This window comes from Ascaphus truei, chromosome 6 (assembly GCF_040206685.1).
Source record: "Ascaphus truei isolate aAscTru1 chromosome 6, aAscTru1.hap1, whole genome shotgun sequence".
Taxonomy (NCBI): domain Eukaryota; kingdom Metazoa; phylum Chordata; class Amphibia; order Anura; family Ascaphidae; genus Ascaphus; species Ascaphus truei.
The window spans coordinates 84,049,390-84,066,161 of NC_134488.1; the positions used below are offsets into that span (position 1 = coordinate 84,049,390).

Genomic DNA, 16,772 nt, shown 5'->3' on the forward strand with positions numbered 1-16,772 from the left:
GTTCAATAGGGAGCTGCAAACAATGACACTGCATCTTCCTGTCGCCTCATGGGACCTATGAGATTCGGCAGCCATTTTGTTTTCCTTGCAGGGTGTTTTAAAACCGGTAGCTTCACCGGTAAGTATCTCTGAACCTAAAAATAGCTTGGTTAAGCTCCAGAGGACCCCCATTTCGACTCAACATACTGGGCCATATTTACCAAGCAGTGTTTTGCTATAAGGCACCTTCCAGAGCTGGGAGACACCGGACAGTCCATTAAAGTCGATGTAAGCTGTCTTCCAGTGCTGGACGGTGTCTTACTGTAGAAGACTGCTTAGTAACTGAGGGCCATTGTCCCTGGAGAAGCCCGCTGCGTTTAACAGATACAGTATGCTAAACTACTAATATGAACTTACAGAAGAACCCTTTTTTCTTTTGCTGGCCATTCCTCCAAATCTAAATTTCAGACTTGCCATCTTCTTGCCTTTACCCTTTTTCTTTCCATCTTTGGATGTTTTGGGTTTCTTTCTTACACCTGGACCTGAATGTCAACAGAACATAAACCTTTAATTGTGAGAAAATAGGCTAAGTACAACATCATGTCAGAATAGCCCACAACATATGCATGATATATTTATTTTTGTTTTGTTACATAGTTTGATCCCTATTTGTAGGCGTAAAAGTCTCGCAGAATAGTCCCTTCCTGGCCACAGGTGGTCAGGAACAGATTGAGAAGAAGATTTCTCTATGATGTTGTGTGAAGAACTTGCATTGCAGGACTCACAGTAGAAGGGTAAGGGCCATTGTTTCACCATTGAGGGAATATGGGTAAAGGAATTGGCTAATACTGCCTTCGACCTCTGCTGTTTTGAACCCCAAAAAATTGCATTTACAAGGGCAGTCATGCACCATTGTTCTAGTGAAGCAAACTTCTTACTATTCTCTGTCAGAAGCGTTTACTCCAGTTTCAAATGAAAAAGTCGACATTTGCTTGGCATAATGGGAGGGGGGATTTCCCCAAAAGCATATTGTCATTTCAAAGCTCCAAGACATTTGAAAGACTTACATTCAAACTTTATATTTAGCCAGGATGTGAAACTGCACTTTAAAATATTATGGGCCATGTTTACCAAGCAGTTTTCTGCCATGAGACATCTTCTGGCCCTGGGAAAAACCTTACAGCCTGTTTAAGTGAATGAGCTGTAAGGCGTCTTCCAGGGGCGGAAAGTGTCTTATGGCAGAAGAGGCTCCTCTTGGCCAGATTTTACAAAATAACATATTCAGCTAAAAAAATATAGCTGCTCTTGTTTTATAGATTTAAAATCTGCATACAATGTCAACACTATATAAGAAAAAATACTATTATTATGTTGTTTAGTAATATTTGTTAACAAGCATTAAGGACTACAAAGGAGGGCATTAATGAAATGCTACCTTGTGATTGGTAGCATTTCCAGAAATTAGAATTCCATTGATTAATAGTCAGTAATGATCATATTTTAAGGCACCTGGTCAGTCAGGGCATATACAGTATATACTGTACACTTAACCTATTAAAGTATTAATCCACGCAGGAGGATTAAAGTTACTTTAACCAGCTGGGTTAAAGGCCCTTGACTTTGCATTGGCCCTTCAATACCTCCAGCCAGGGCATTATTGCCAAGTAATGTTTGTAGAAATGTACATAATTAGTTAGACAGTACAATTAAAAAGTAAGACAAGTGCATGAAAAAGATAATTAAGCTAGCTGTATTCGGGAGTCTTGAAGTGGAGTATTTGGAACCTGTTTTGCATTTTTTACTTTACGGCGGTACTAAAATACCAGTGAATTGTCAAAATGTGCAAGTTTGACAATTTTTTGCAACACCGCACGGAGTAGGAATTAAATTGCTTTTAAAAAAAAGCCATTATCCCATGGTTTGGACATGCGAGAAGGGCTTTTAAAACATGCTGAGATGCAAATCTATGTGAAAACACATTTTCTGCACGGATATGCACTTATTGCAGTTACTAGAATAGGACTCATAATGTTACAGGTTGTATGTTTTGTGCAACTAAGCTCCAAGTCTTGTTGATTTTTGTTCCACTTAGATAAAATTCTGTTTTTATCACTGTAATAATTACATATAGTCTGTTTCTGATAAGAAATGTTACATTGAGTTTCCTCATTACATTAGTGAGATTAAAAGAGTGTAATTTTATCCACATTAGAGTTACACTTTGTGTACTTTTTACATTTATTAAAGAGAATGATTTCCAGTCAATTTAAAGAGGCAATCCAAACAAACTCCTACAAGGGTTTTTTTTTTTTTTTATTAAATAAATCAGTCCTGTAGTATTATATAATACAGTATTTACTGCATTTTCTTTTTATTAATATTCAACTCTTAATGCCATTGTTTAATTAGTTATAATATACTGAGCGTCTTTTGATTTCTATAGCATATTTTAGCACTTCCCCAGAAGTGCAAGATATTGGTAACACTTTCCTGTTTGTGATAATTTGTTGCCAATATTCCCAGCAGTTTGAGCTGCAAACTTTAACTATCGATAATGTTACCTTAGTAATATAAGAATACATTGTAGCTGCTGAGTTACACTGACTGAAGGATTGATTTAAAATGAAATGCAGCCATTTAGTGAACCCTGGGAATGTAGGATCTTTGCTGATCGATCACAGGAGAACTAATCAAATGGCAGCTTAGGTAATTTGTTTTAAAAAAAGGTAATCAAAGGCTGCATGAATTAAAACAAAAAAATATATATTTTTTTAATTTTTTTAAAGTGCTCCTTGAATTGTCTCTTCAAAAGCTGTTTAAAGGTATATTTTCTGTGTTTTTCGAAGGAGATGTAAATAAATGTATGAGATATTTTAGGATATTTTATTATTGGCTGTTGATCATGTTTACTTCAAAAAAATATTTTCTCATAAACACAATTACATTAATGATGTAAATGAATTTTACTAGTACAGTTCAACCCCGTTATAGCGAGATCCGCTAAAACGTGGTTCCGCTTATAACGCGGTGTGTGTGGCGCCCGTTTTTTAAAAGCAAAATTGAAAAACAAAATTTTTTTTTTAAAGCTTTATTGCTGATGGACGGCCGGACACATGGATGCACATCCCATCCCACTGCCTGCACATCACCCCCCGCAGCATGCACATCACCGCCTCAGCCTGCACATCATCCCCCCCCATCCTGCACATCATCCCCCCCCCCAGCCTGCACATCACATCCCATCCCCTCTGCCTGCACATCACCCCCCCAGCCTGCACATCACCCCCCCCCCCCAGCCTGCCCATCACACACCCCACTTGCACATCACCCACCCCCCAGCCTGCACATCCCCATCCACACACACACTTTTCCCCCCTCCCTCCCTGTACTTCCGCTGGGGGGGAGCTGAGAAGAGAGCTGAGAAGGGAGCTGGTCCCTATCCGGGACACACACAGACTGCTGACATCCCGGCACAGGCTGCGTGAGATCCTCCCCCGCTCCCGCCCCTTACAGATTTACCAGCTCTCCTGCACAGCACACCGTCTCCTGCACTGCACGGGTAAGTGCTGTGGGGCTGCCGCTGCGACACCGGCTTCAGGTTCAGCTGGGAGAGTTATCCCAGCTCTCCCCCTCCGGCGGACGCGGAGTCTCTGATCGCGGTGGCCATTTTTTTTTAAATTGCGGTCCAGGTTACACACGGTCGTATCGGGTGGACCCCGAGGACCGCATTATTACAGGGGTTAAACTGTATATGTCTTTTAAGAATAAAGGGAATAATTATGTACTTACTAAGAAAATAAAGATATAAATCCTTAGGCAAGAGAAAAGAAGATAAAAATTGGGGTAAGTAAAAAGTGAGAAATAATGAAAAAATAAAAAGGAAATAACCAGGATCAGGAATAAATTATGTGCCTTTCAAAAGGCATATTGGCTGCTTGTGACACCAGGGGGGTTATGTATCAAAGGGCCTTATTTGATATGGTTGGAAGCGGCTGTTCGGGCTGTTCCAGCCGAAAATTCCCTTAAAGTCAATAGGGATTTTCAGGTGAAAATGGTCTAACGGCCGCTTCGGACTATATACTGTGGAATTGCCCCAAAGTCTCCCAACTGAAAAACATAATTGGCAAAATTGGAGCAAAACAATGGCACCAGATTTATCAGAGAATAAAGTCCCACATGATACGGTAAGATTTGGGATTTTGATACATATGGCACAGTTTTTTGCAGCCAGGGGAGTGTGATACAGTACATAGCCCACTGTGTATGTACTCAGCCTGAGGTCTTTCCAGTCATCATGTCACCTGAACTTCTTAATTGTCATCATTTAGTATACCTTTTCCCTCCTTGGTTTTTGCCTTCCTGATGGGTGCGGGTTGGATTGGCTGCTGAGGATTGACCAAAATTGGTGGAGCAATTGCCACAGTTTCAACAGCTGCTGCAACTGCTGCAGCAGCCGCGGCAGCCGAGCTCCCCTTGAATGGGTTATTGGCACTGAACTCTCGCCATTTGGCACCAAGCACGGTCATCATCTTAGACATCGGGATTTTGGGATTCTTCTTGGCAATTAGAGGCCTAGATAGGAAAAAATGCATGGTTTCATTACTTATGCTATTTATAAAATGTAGGTAGTTTTCTAATAAAATCCAACAATCTCAATTAATTTTGGAAGTATTGTATTGCTTATGGACAACTTTAGGTGACATTGTTTTACTTTTCCTATGCTCACTGGGCATGCAGAGGAGGGATTTTCAGCATTATACATGTTTGTCCAGCCAATAGAGAGTTTAAGTGCATAAAATGCCTGGATTCATTTCATCATGTGCAGAAAAAAGGCTGTAATGCACCGCTGCTTTTTGTGTGTATTCACAGAACATCTAGTTTATAGAAGATAAACTTGTATTTTACACATAATTGCTATAAGTGAATGACCCTTTCCTATACACCATTGTGCTCTTCCAAATGCATCAGCACTTTCAGCAGGTCATTAAATACGTTATTGAGTAACTTCTAACAAGCAAATATAAGCAATCTCAGAGAACTGGGGACTTTCATCATCATGGCTCACATATGAATTCATTATACGTTATACATAACATACATTGTACTGTGGCTAGGACTTTTCAGTCCCTCTGTTTTACAAATGCTTTTTATTCTTGTGTTAGTGTTAAATAGTGTGACCTGGTCATTAGTCCATAAAACACCTCGGGTTAGCTGGGTATAATTTTAGACGAATTATAGAAACAAAAGATAAAGGGACATATTTACTAAGAAATTGCTACTCCATAAGATACCTTCCATGATGACAGATATCTTAGGCTACGGCCCCGGGCCTCCCTGCGGCACGAGTGCCTGGCGGCGCGTGCAGAGACTACAGCCGCGATCGGCGGTCTGTAGGGGAGCTCTATGGGAGTGCGGGGGGCGGGGCCATGATGGGGGCACGGCCATGACAGGGCATAAAGGCCCTGCCACTGGCTGCGCGCCGATCACGTGACCGTGTTGCGGCACGGGAAGACAAAATTCTTGTCTTCCCGGCTAGCGTACGCGTCACAGCGCTTTGTGCACCCCCACACACACACAGCCACCGGGGCCTGCCCCACTGAGGGCTGTTCTGTGTTGTGTGGCACGCACGCCGTACTGCTCGCCGCTGTGAACACCGGGACTCAGCCTAACTGTCCATTCAGTTGAATGCGCCGTAAAGGGTCATATTTACTCATCTGTGTTGGAAATTGGGAGAAAAAAAACATGGCCCAAATTGTCATTACATTATATACATGATAAGAAGGCCAGTCTTGGCTATTCCTAATTTACTGGATGCGAGAATTGCTTCTGAAAGACCTGACACACAGAAGGAATTTTGGAAGATTTATTCAGTGTAATCTCAATTCTTAACACAGCACTAGAGGACCATCCTGTTATATACATTGATTGTTTCTCAAATCAGTGTGTCAAAGGGAATTGTCTTACCTGAGAAACTGACTGAACGCCTTGTAATTAGTCAGAGTATGGTAATCTTCTTCAGAGAAAACATAGTCTACATTATCTAGGCCCCACTCCTCCATTAACTGAGCTGAAGTTTTTGGCTCCTTCAATAAAAATGAAATTGCATTCATTAAAATCCATTGCACTGTATATACTGTAACTTGAATAAATTATTGGCATGTAGCAAATAAGTACAGTACCTAATTATTTTATTTTATTACGATATGCCTGCTTATTTCGCAAATGTGTCTAACATCTGATTAAAACTTACTTAAAATATCACAATTAGATATCTGAATAAGTGGTATGCGTGTTTATGAAATGTAAAGTCAGCAAGCACTATGGGCTAGATTCCCACATAGCATTAGCTTTTTTAGTTATTAACAAGATGTTAAGCTAAGTTAACAACATATTTACTAAAGCAAATAATATGACGTTAATCCAGTTTTACTCCTGTTAAAAATGTGGTGTTCATTTTTACTTTAGTTATTTTAACTAAGATGAGCGAATTGGAGCCTACATCATATTTATCACAGATTCACTAAGCAGCGTGATGTTTATTGGGGAACAAGCATATGTTATTCAAGTCATCAATAAATTTGTCATTATTAACAAATTTGCGCAGTTTCAGGAGATACACTGATCCTAGAGAACGGCAGGTTCGTTATAAATTGTAAGATAACATAGCAGGTCTATGACGGTAGGGGTAGATTTGGTTGCTGTTAAATAAAGGTGAAGCCAACCATTACCCCATACCTGTCAATGATATGATGTATTTATTTATGTATATGTACAATTTATTGTACCAATCCTATATATGTTATTCTTAAAGTATGTAAAACAGCTCTGTTCAAGAGGGTGGACCTGCAGGGATTAACTCTCTCCTGCAAAAGGACATGTAATCACATCAGTTTGGTATTGTAGGCCTGAAACGATGATGGGATTAAGCCCATTGTTGAGGAACCAGGGAGAGGTCGATGACCTGCTGAGTGGAAAGCTGTAAACCCTGGGGCTATATCTGTATTGTACTATATGACTGTGGAGGGGAATTGTGTGGACATTGTCCTGTATTTGCCTACATCCTGTGGACTATTTTAAGGCTAGGAATGATCCTATTTGCGCATTCCATCTTGGGCTTCCTGGCCCACCTTCAACTCCAGTAATCTCATCAACCGGGTCTGGGGCCGTGTGCAGAGACCAGACAAGCTGTCATCTCTGATTGGGACAGGGGTATAAATACTCCTTCTCCCCAGCCTCACGAGAGTCATTCTGGACGGGACAGCCTTTGTGAAAGCTGTGTGCTGACAGAGCTGGCAGAGCTGACAGGAAGTCAGCAGAAGGGAACAGTGTCCCAGTCAGCCTATGCTGTTTGGAGTGAAGCAACGGCGGGGAATTTCAAACTGCTAGCTAGCGGAGAGCAAGGCAGTGCTGCCCATACTACCGAGGACAGTGGCGCAAGTTGGGACCGCGTATCGGGATAAGCTTCCGGAAGGAAGTCCCCGCACCTAGGACTTTAGGCTGTTCCCCATGTTACCCCAGTGGTGAGTGTGTGTTTTATGTACTGGTAGTTTATGGAAATGTTTTCCAATAAATCCACTTCTGTTCAACTCTGCAGTTCTGTCTAGGGTACTGATCCCTGGTGTAATTGCATTGGTCTCTCATGACAGGGTCACTCACAAAAATATCAATAACTCATCAAAAGCAATTATCTCAAAGTCAAAACAATATCATCACTTAGAATCCCTATTCTTACACATTACCCTGAAAAACACATGTCCTTCATATAATACATTTCAATGTAATAGGCAGAAAAGGAGGAGAATAATGAATCCTAAGACTTCTCAGTAACCATTACTAAATTAGTTACCATGACTTCGTTTTTCATATAGACATGTTAAATACCCTTCCCATAAAAATAAGAGTGGGTCAGATAGGCAGGATTGGCCCATTAAGAATAAGATAACAGTAACAGATTGGCAAAAGATATTCCGTGATACTAAAAACAGGACATTTAATAAGGTACACGGTTTAAATGAGCCATTCAGGTGCTCTAAAAGGACATTTCCTGGAATTATTTGTTCTGCTTGGCTCCATGAGAATATAAACACTATAGTTCTAATGTACCTTAGAACATGTATGTGATATTAAAAAAATAGAACTCACCGAAAGAGTAAAATGAAAGAGTGTGCAAGTTTATATGATTACACCTTAATAACTATTTTATTTAAAAATTCTATAATTGTATTTGAAAAATATAGCTGACAAAGAATAGAAAGCTCAGTGCCAATAGAAGTAAATTCATATACAGATTTAGACAGGGTTACCGCACTCGCTCATAACGCATAATATTGCGTTATAATGCAGAATATTTCAGATTTTCCATGGCATTCAATGTCAGAATATCCCGCCATAACATGCAATAACTCTTGCTACATCTGTAAAAACAAATATATATATATATATATATATATATAGTTATAATCAGTGGTTGACAAATCACCAAAAAATCTACTTGCCACCTAGTACCAAACATGTGCTGCTTGGGCCAATATTTACTCGGCCGGGGGTTAAATCCACTCGCCCGGGGCGAGCAAATGTATAGGTTTGTCGAACACTGGTTATAATGGTAGATTACCTCATATTGTTAAAAATCCACTGTTGTCACTTCCACCATAGAAAACTACCGTATTTCAAATATATTACACAATCAATGAATTATACAACATAGAAAAAAAAGAATTAACTAAAATAAATCTGCACCTGTTCTATAGGCAGGGAGCTACAGTCTGCTGTTAAAAAAACACCTGCCACATCAAAAATGGTCAGTGTGACGAAATGGGCCGCAGGGCTCCCAAAATAAAGTTGAAGCCCTCATCTGATGACCATTCTTACCAGTATTACTGTGGGCAACAAAGGGGGCACCGGGTACTATATATGCAAACAGTGGAACAGCTCTGTTCAGGTGGTTATGGACCTGCAATGGTTTACTTTGAACTTGATCTGCAAAAGATCTACAATCACGGCAAGCACGGTGTGAATATCAGGCATTGTATGCCTGAGGAGGGGAACCCATTGTATGGGCATATAGCTTCCGTTTATGTATGTTTTGGGGTGTGTTACCAATGTGTTTATGCAGTGCCTATTGTTGAAGAACCAGGGAGAAGTCAATCACCTTACTGAGGGGACGTGCATTTCAAAGCTAGAGCATTGTCCTAACCCAACAGCTGAGAGAAAAGCTGAACTCCACTCCTGTCTGTGATTAGCTATACCTGGTGTTCCCATTTTGTAAATGGGAACCCCAGGTAATATAAGCAGGCTAGAACTGATAGACTAGCAAAGAGCTGACAGGGGGTCATATTCTTTGTTCCCTAGCGCTGTGTCTTTTCCTGTTCCTTTTTATTCAGGCTCCTAGTTCTACAAGTAGGAAAAAAGGCTTTTCAGGCGGTTCACTGCAAACCGCGGGGGCACAAAAAATGGAAATCCTCACGCAAAGACTAAAAGGTTGTTTATTGAGTGCATTGGCACGATAAAATACACTGCTACATGGAAACTCTGACGCGTCAGAGTTTCCATGTAGCAGTGTATTTTACTGTGCCAATGCACTCAATAAACAACCTTTTAGTCTTTGCGTGAGGATTTCCATTTTTTGTGCCCCCGCGGTTTGCAGTGAACCGCCTGAAAAGCCTTTTTTCCTGTTGTACATACCTCGGCTGGAGCACGCTTCAAAGCACTTCCGGATCAGTGGAGCCTGACGTCAGCTGGTGGATCAGCTGTGGAACTCCGAAGCTGGGACGCGGCGTGTCAAGATCGTGAGTACTCCCTCTACCCCCGCTGTGGGGTTAATTGCTGTGTGTGACGCCGGTTTTGTGAGGGCAGTGGCGGAGGATCAGGGTGTCTTAAGACCGCATATAGTTCCCTGGCTGGGGACACGGCTGCACCGAGTTCATACCTCCCCCTTACCACACTCTAGCCCCGTGCCGGAGGAGAGTCACAGGTACACAGTATCATTAGTTTCATTTACTTTATGTACCACACATTGGGAGACTGAACGGGAGTGCACTCATTGTATTATTTTCATGGACATATGGTAGATTATTATAGGTGCACAATTTTGGCAGCAACGTTCTCATCTTGGAGTTTCTCTGGGATATTTCTAGTTCTACAAGTAACTTCTTGTTTCTTGTTTGCACTCCCTTTGCACTATTTACCCCCTGTTTATTATTGATCTCCTGCTACTATTGGTCTTTGCATGTAGCACTGCAATTCTTGCAGCTAACCTTAGTTTGTCCTTGTCACGGTAGACCAGTTCTTTTATCACATTTATATTTGAGTGATCAGTTAATAGGCAAAACAAGGCAGTGAAATAAAATGAGGTTTATTTGGATAAGACATTGAAAACACACAGAAACACAAAATACAGGAAATATACACACTTACTGGGGCCTGGGGGTTGAGATCTAGCACTTTCCTAGTTGCAGGGCGCCTGCTTCAGTAAAAGGCGTTACCCTGTTCACTCCAGGTCACTGGAATAACTGTAACAGGTAACCTTATGCCTCAGAACCAATCCTCTGCTAGGATAGGAATCCCTGGCACCTCAATGCCCCTGGGAAACCCTACACGGGCTTCACTGGACAAGTCCCAAGATTACCTATAAGTCTGAAAAGACTGAGCCAGAGAGAGATCTCTGATTTGCAGACTTCTGTGTCATATGTGTAACATGGACAGGGACTGTCCTACCACTACGAGCGTGGGAATTTTTCCCACCAGCCAATCAGAGCGAGGCTCATCTGGCTGATGATGTCAGAGGCAGGGGGCGTGCAAACCCATATCTTGCTTATGGCCACCTGCTGGTCAGGCTCCACAGAGTCTCTGAGAAAAAAGATGGCTTTTGGGCCTATTCCTCTGCCCCTATTTGCTTCGAAATGGTCCGACACCTCTGGATATCCTGGTTCTCATTTGAGCCCAGATGGCTATGCAGACATCCTGGCTCCTATGCAAATGCTTAGGCTGACTGTATGGATTTTTATACATACAGTATAACACCCTATAAAACATACCTTTGATCAAGTACAGTATAAACCTTGGGGAACCTTATATATGTATGGGAAATTACTTGGGGTTATCTGGGCTCGAAAACCAGGAGTCTGGGGGACACTGGGCAGCCCCAATGTAATTCACCCTGCGTACCCGCAAATAGTGCCTGCACGCCGGGTAGAATCAGGGGACCACCAGTAGCTCGGTCCCCCGAACTCCTGCAAACAAAACGAATACATTTTTGCCCAAATATACCACCTAAAACTTACACTCCCAAAATCTCATGTCTCTATGACACAGGGAAACCCCAAAAGCCCCTAAACAGGTCAGGTTTTTTCCATACTTTAACTGGGACTTTCATAGTTCCCCCCCCCCCCCGTCCTTATGTATGGACGGGTACCCACAAAGCCTACACTGTTTGCAGGGAGCCATACTGGTACCTTGGGTACCTAATTTTCTAAATATTATATACAGGCATACCCCGCTTTAAGTACACTCACTTTAAGTACACTCGCGAGTAAGTACATATCGCCCAATAGGCAAACGGCAGCTCACGCATGCGCCTGTCAGCACGCCCTGAACAGCAATACCGGCTCCCTACCTGTACCGAAGCTGTGCGCAAGCGGGGAGACTATAGAGCCTGTTACAAATGCGTTATTTACATCAGTTATGCACGTATATGATGATTGCTGTACAGTACATGCATCGATAAGTGGGAAAAGGTAGTGCTTCACTTTAAGTACATTTTCACTTTACATACATGCTCCGGTCCCATTGCGTACGTTAATGCGGGGTATGCCTGTAACACATTTTACCTTGGCTCACTTTCCTTCCTGGGTTTGTGCTGAAGCAGGGCACCCTAGTGGTGAGTCGCGGTTACATTTTTAAGGGGAGAAATTGCAGGGGTAATGTGCATACATATATCTGAAAATCATGCATGATTGTCGGATACATTTATCGGGGAACCAGTCACTTTGGTCCCCGACCTGGTATGCACATTCTCCACAAAATCCCCCTTAAAACTCATGCACCAGAAATCCCTGCTCGATTGCATGCCCGGCAAGGAAAAAACACAAAAAATACTTTTAATACATTTTGGGCAGTGGATTGCTGCCCAAATACACATGGGGCGGACTATAGTGGTTCCCTAATAAACACCCCTGCATCCCTGCTCCCAAAGTCACTTTCCTGCAGCTATCTCCTGGGGGAAATCATAACCCTACTTGGCGTTCGTATCCCACAACCCTGCAGGGGACCGTATATGGGAACATGGTTACAGAAAATACATGGTTTTACCTTACTGGACCCAAGAGCTTACCCTCTTGGCCCATTACCCACAGTCTCTAGAGGCACCCGGCCAGGCTTCACCTTTATTAATGTAGACCAGCTATCCTCGACCGTCACAGTCCTGTTACTGTTAGTTGCCCATAGTACTATGTGTCCCCTATCCTTGTTTGTTTCCTTAGCTATCATAGTCTTTTGCATGTAGCTCTGCACACTTTTCAGACACCATTTTGTTTCCCAGTTTTGTTTTCTTTAGTGTAACAATAAACCCTGTCAGTTTTGACATATTTCAGTCTCCTGTCATTTGTGGGTTTCCATGTTACCACCTGATACAGGGGAGAGAAAGACATGCTTGGAGGAGAGGAGAGAGAAATACATGCTATGAGGAAGAGAGAAAGAAATGCTGTGGGGCGGGGGGAATACATGCTGGAGAGGAGAAAGACATGCTGGGGGGAGATGAAAAAGACATGCTATGGGGAAGAGAAGAGAGAAAGAAATGCTGGCGGGCGGGGGGAATACATGCTGGAGAGGAGAAAGACATGCTGGGGGGAGATGAGAAAGACATGCTATGGGGAAGAGAAGAGAGAAAGAAATGCTGGCGGGCGGGGGGAATACATGCTGGAGAGGAGAAAGACATGCTGGGGGGAGATGAGAAAGACATGCTATGGGGAAGAGAAGAGAGAAAGACATGCTGGGGGGAGAAATACATGCTGGGGGCAGAGGAGAGAGAAAGACATGCAAGGGGGGGAGGGAATAGAGAAAGACATGCTAAGGGGGAGATGAAAGAGCAAAACATGCCGGAGAGGAGAAAGACATGCTGGGGGGGAGAGGAGAGAGAAAGACATGCTGGGGGGAGAGGAGAGAGAAAGACATGCTGGGGGGGAGAGGAGAGAGAAAGACATGCTGGGGGGGAGAGGAGAGAGAAAGACATGCTGGGGGGAGAGGAGAGAGAAAGACATGCTGGGGGGGAGAGGAGAGGGAAAGACATGCTGGGGGGGAGAGGAGAGAGAAAGACATGCTGGGGGGGAGAGGAGAGAGAAAGACATGCTGGGGGGAGAGGAGAGAGAAAGACATGCTGGGGGGAAAGGAGAGAGAAAGACATGCTGGGGGGGAGAGGAGAGGGAAAGACATGCTGGAGGGAGATATTAGGGTAAGGAAAGAAAAACAAGACATAACAGGAAGAGAGAACAAAGAGACACAAGGGAGAAAGACGGTGTGACGGATTGTAGCTGAAAAGAGGACAAGGAAGCCGGGAGGGATTTCCCGGTCAGGGTAAGCCTTCCGAGGCAGGCTCCCTGCACCTATTTGAGCCTAGTTTTGACCCCCCGGTAAGTGGGTATTTTGTATGTATTTTGTGTATTCGTTGTGTGTCTTCGGGTTTACCCGAATAAACTTCATTTTGTTCTTCTACCTTGTTTTGCCTAGTGAATGATCCCGGTATAAATTTGTAAAAAGTCCTGGTCTCCTGTGACAGATGGAATGAGATAAAAGGTGTAATAGAGAAAGACAGTAGGGAGAAAAGGACAGAGAAAGACATGAGAGAGAGCCGCAGGGTCAGCATTAGAAAATGCGGGGTCCTGTGGGCCATCCATGTATTAGGGGTTTAGGATAGTTAGCAACGGTCATTCGGCCGCGCCCATTAGACTGCCACGCAGTTGGCCCAGTGAATCTGGGGGATTCTGGGTACTCCCGATAACGGCAACCTAGGACCTTAAAGTGGAAAGTGCGCTACATGTATTATAACGAAACACTAGTATGCAGTATATACAATGAATGGATGCTACATGTCTACATACATCTAGGGATATAAAATATAAAAAGGTATATGCCTAATTGGCATGTGGGTGAGGGAGGGGAGTGGGAAAAAGGGAATAAAGGGAAAGAAAAAACTAAAAATAAGGGGAAATGCCAAAAGGGCATAAAAGGAGCTAATGTGGTGGAATACTGAGGGCAACGTTTCGGGTCTAAATGCCCATTCCTCAGGTCTGTTCCCATGTTGTACTTCCCTGAGCCCAAACCACATATGTCTCCCACCATAAAAATAACAAATAACAATGGTGTCACTACAACTGAAGTTTAAACCAGGATAAATGTCCAAGGTTGGAAAAATGACAGAGCTACAAAATCACGGGTATTACTAGCACAAGTGAAAGACCCCCACAGAATGGGGGATTGGATGAGTAGAAATAGAGGCAAAATAAATCTGAGAATGCTCTCTTAGTATTGACCCTATAATCAATGTCCACGGGCGCTAACCAGCAAACAAGCAATTGAATCATATAAGTACAATGCAGTGTAGGTCATACGTGCCAACCGATCTGTGCTGTGCTTTACTTAAATGTTATCGATTCAAAGTTTTACATACATAATAATACAATTACAAATAATGACAATAACATGACAAAACAAAAGGGGGGGTACACACAATTGGGGGGGAGGGCAGGTGGCTGTAATGTGATGTCTGGGCCAAAGGGGGATCCTTCTCTACATTTCCCAGTTTCAGAGCATGATTGTTGCAGAGTTTACGCCCTACTTATTAGATTGTGCCAGCCAAGTGCATTGACAAATGTTTTGAAATTTTATACCCGAGTCGTTTAATAAACTAGTCAATTTTTCCATCTCGCATACAAACCAAATCCTACTCCTAATTTTTCATATTTGGGGGACCTCTTGTTGTTTCCACAGAGGCTATTTCGCATCTAGATGCGGTTGTAAAATCATGGATTAAAGATAGATCAGTTCCAGATACCCCACTGAGTGGCCTGTTTAGCAGAAAAAAACCATGGATCAAATGGTAAATCTAGACCCAAGATCCTTTTCAGCCAGTTCCTTATTTTCCTCCACAGAGAAGCTACTTGTGGACAAGCCCACCACATGTGTAATACCGTAGCTTGTGCCCGCACCCTTTGGGAAAGAGTGGAGAGTATCCATTAACAAATGTGGATAATTTCAGAGGAGTGAGATACCATCTTGTAAGTACCTTTATATGCATTCTCTTTTAGGGTCGTACATATTGAGCTCTTAGCGACTGTCAGGAATATTTGATTCCATGTTTCTTCCTCTAGAACCTCCCCCAGTTCTTCTTCCCACTGGATCAAAAACTTTATTTTTTTTGCAGCTTCTTCAGCTGTAAAAGTGAATTTGTTGAATATCTGGGATATAATGCCTTGCATGCTTGTGTCTGCCAAACATAGTTTCTCAAATTTTGTTAAGGGGCCTGAAGGGTAAGCTTTGCTGTAAAATGCCCTTTATTGAAGATACGGAAACAATTCCAAGTGAATTGATACTCCCATCTGTGCCTAGATCCCTTAGCCTTGAGATGCCTGCCTGGTTCCAAAGGGTGAAATCATTATATTTTAGGCCAGGGATAAAATATTTAGCAGTGTCCCAGATCTTTAGCGAGTTATGCATTGTCGGTAATATATAATCAAAATTTTCTCTGGATTTACAGGGGAGCCAGATTAGATGATTTAAGTCCACTGGATGGCTTACTGCGTCTTCTATTGAGATCCATCTTTTGAGACCCGGATCCGAGTACCACTGAATCAGTTGGCTAAGTTGGGCTGGCTTATAGTAAGACATCAGGCATGGCATTGATAGGCCACCCCCCATATTTAGCCTTACCAGAATCTTTTTGTTTCTTTTTTTGTAGTTCCAAAGAAACTTGGTGATTAACGATTGGATAGAAAGTATATCCTTCTTTACAATTGGTATTGGTAATGTTTGAAAGAGGTACAGAATACGTGGAAGCAGATTCATCTTTATACATTGCATTTTGCCAATCCAGGAAATTTTATAACAACCGGCAAGCAGCACTGGCACCTCTCCCCACACTCCCCCTAACCTCCGCTACCAGTCGCAACCGCAGCAAGAGGTAAGGGGACAGCGGGGGAACCCGGGCTAGATACAATTTCTTGATTTTGACATATCTCAGTGTTGAATCATCATTTTGACATCTTTTTGTGTGCTGGGAACACCCACCAATTTCCTGTACTAATTTTGGGAGGGTGTACAGTCCCTGACTTTGTTCCCCTGCACCTGACGTACTTTTTTCTTTAGTTTTAACTTGGTGTGCTGCCTATAACAACCTTATTTTTTTAGTATGTGAATAAATGTTCACATAGTATATTCTTTTTTCCACGGTTTTTCTCTTCGAGCGAATTCATTCATAAATAACGGTATAAGGAATGAGATCAGGGAAAGATTATAAAAAAGCCTCTTTGGCATTCGGTTACCATGGAAGCATTAAAGGTTTTTTTAATATATACATTTTAAAATATTTCTCCCTGCCCGATTTTTAGCGAAAATGGCACCAATCACCTACACTGAAACCATTGAATATATCAGTGCCACAAGTTCAGATTATAGGTGGGGCTGCTGCATTAACAAATGCTTATATCTACTGTACTGTATCTCCCCACTCCCCCCGCTTACTGCATATGATCCAGAAGTTCATATTTCATGCATTCCACGCTGGCATTGTTGGTTAATTGGCT

The 16,772-nt window shown here is 42.5% G+C and overlaps 1 protein-coding gene across 4 annotated transcripts in view; it reads right to left on the reverse strand.

The window, feature by feature from the left end:
- CHD5 (chromodomain helicase DNA binding protein 5) overlaps nt 1-16,772 on the reverse strand; it is a 212,975-nt gene that overhangs the window by 117,037 nt on the left and 79,166 nt on the right. For all 4 annotated transcript variants that reach the window (XM_075604962.1, XM_075604961.1, XM_075604963.1 and 1 more), the window contains exons 4-6: nt 5,944-6,062; nt 4,313-4,551; nt 397-521 (exon numbers count right to left, since the gene is read on the reverse strand). In XM_075604962.1, coding sequence (XP_075461077.1) covers nt 397-521; nt 4,313-4,551; nt 5,944-6,062 — 483 coding nt within the window. The remainder of the gene's footprint in view (nt 1-396; nt 522-4,312; nt 4,552-5,943; nt 6,063-16,772) is intronic.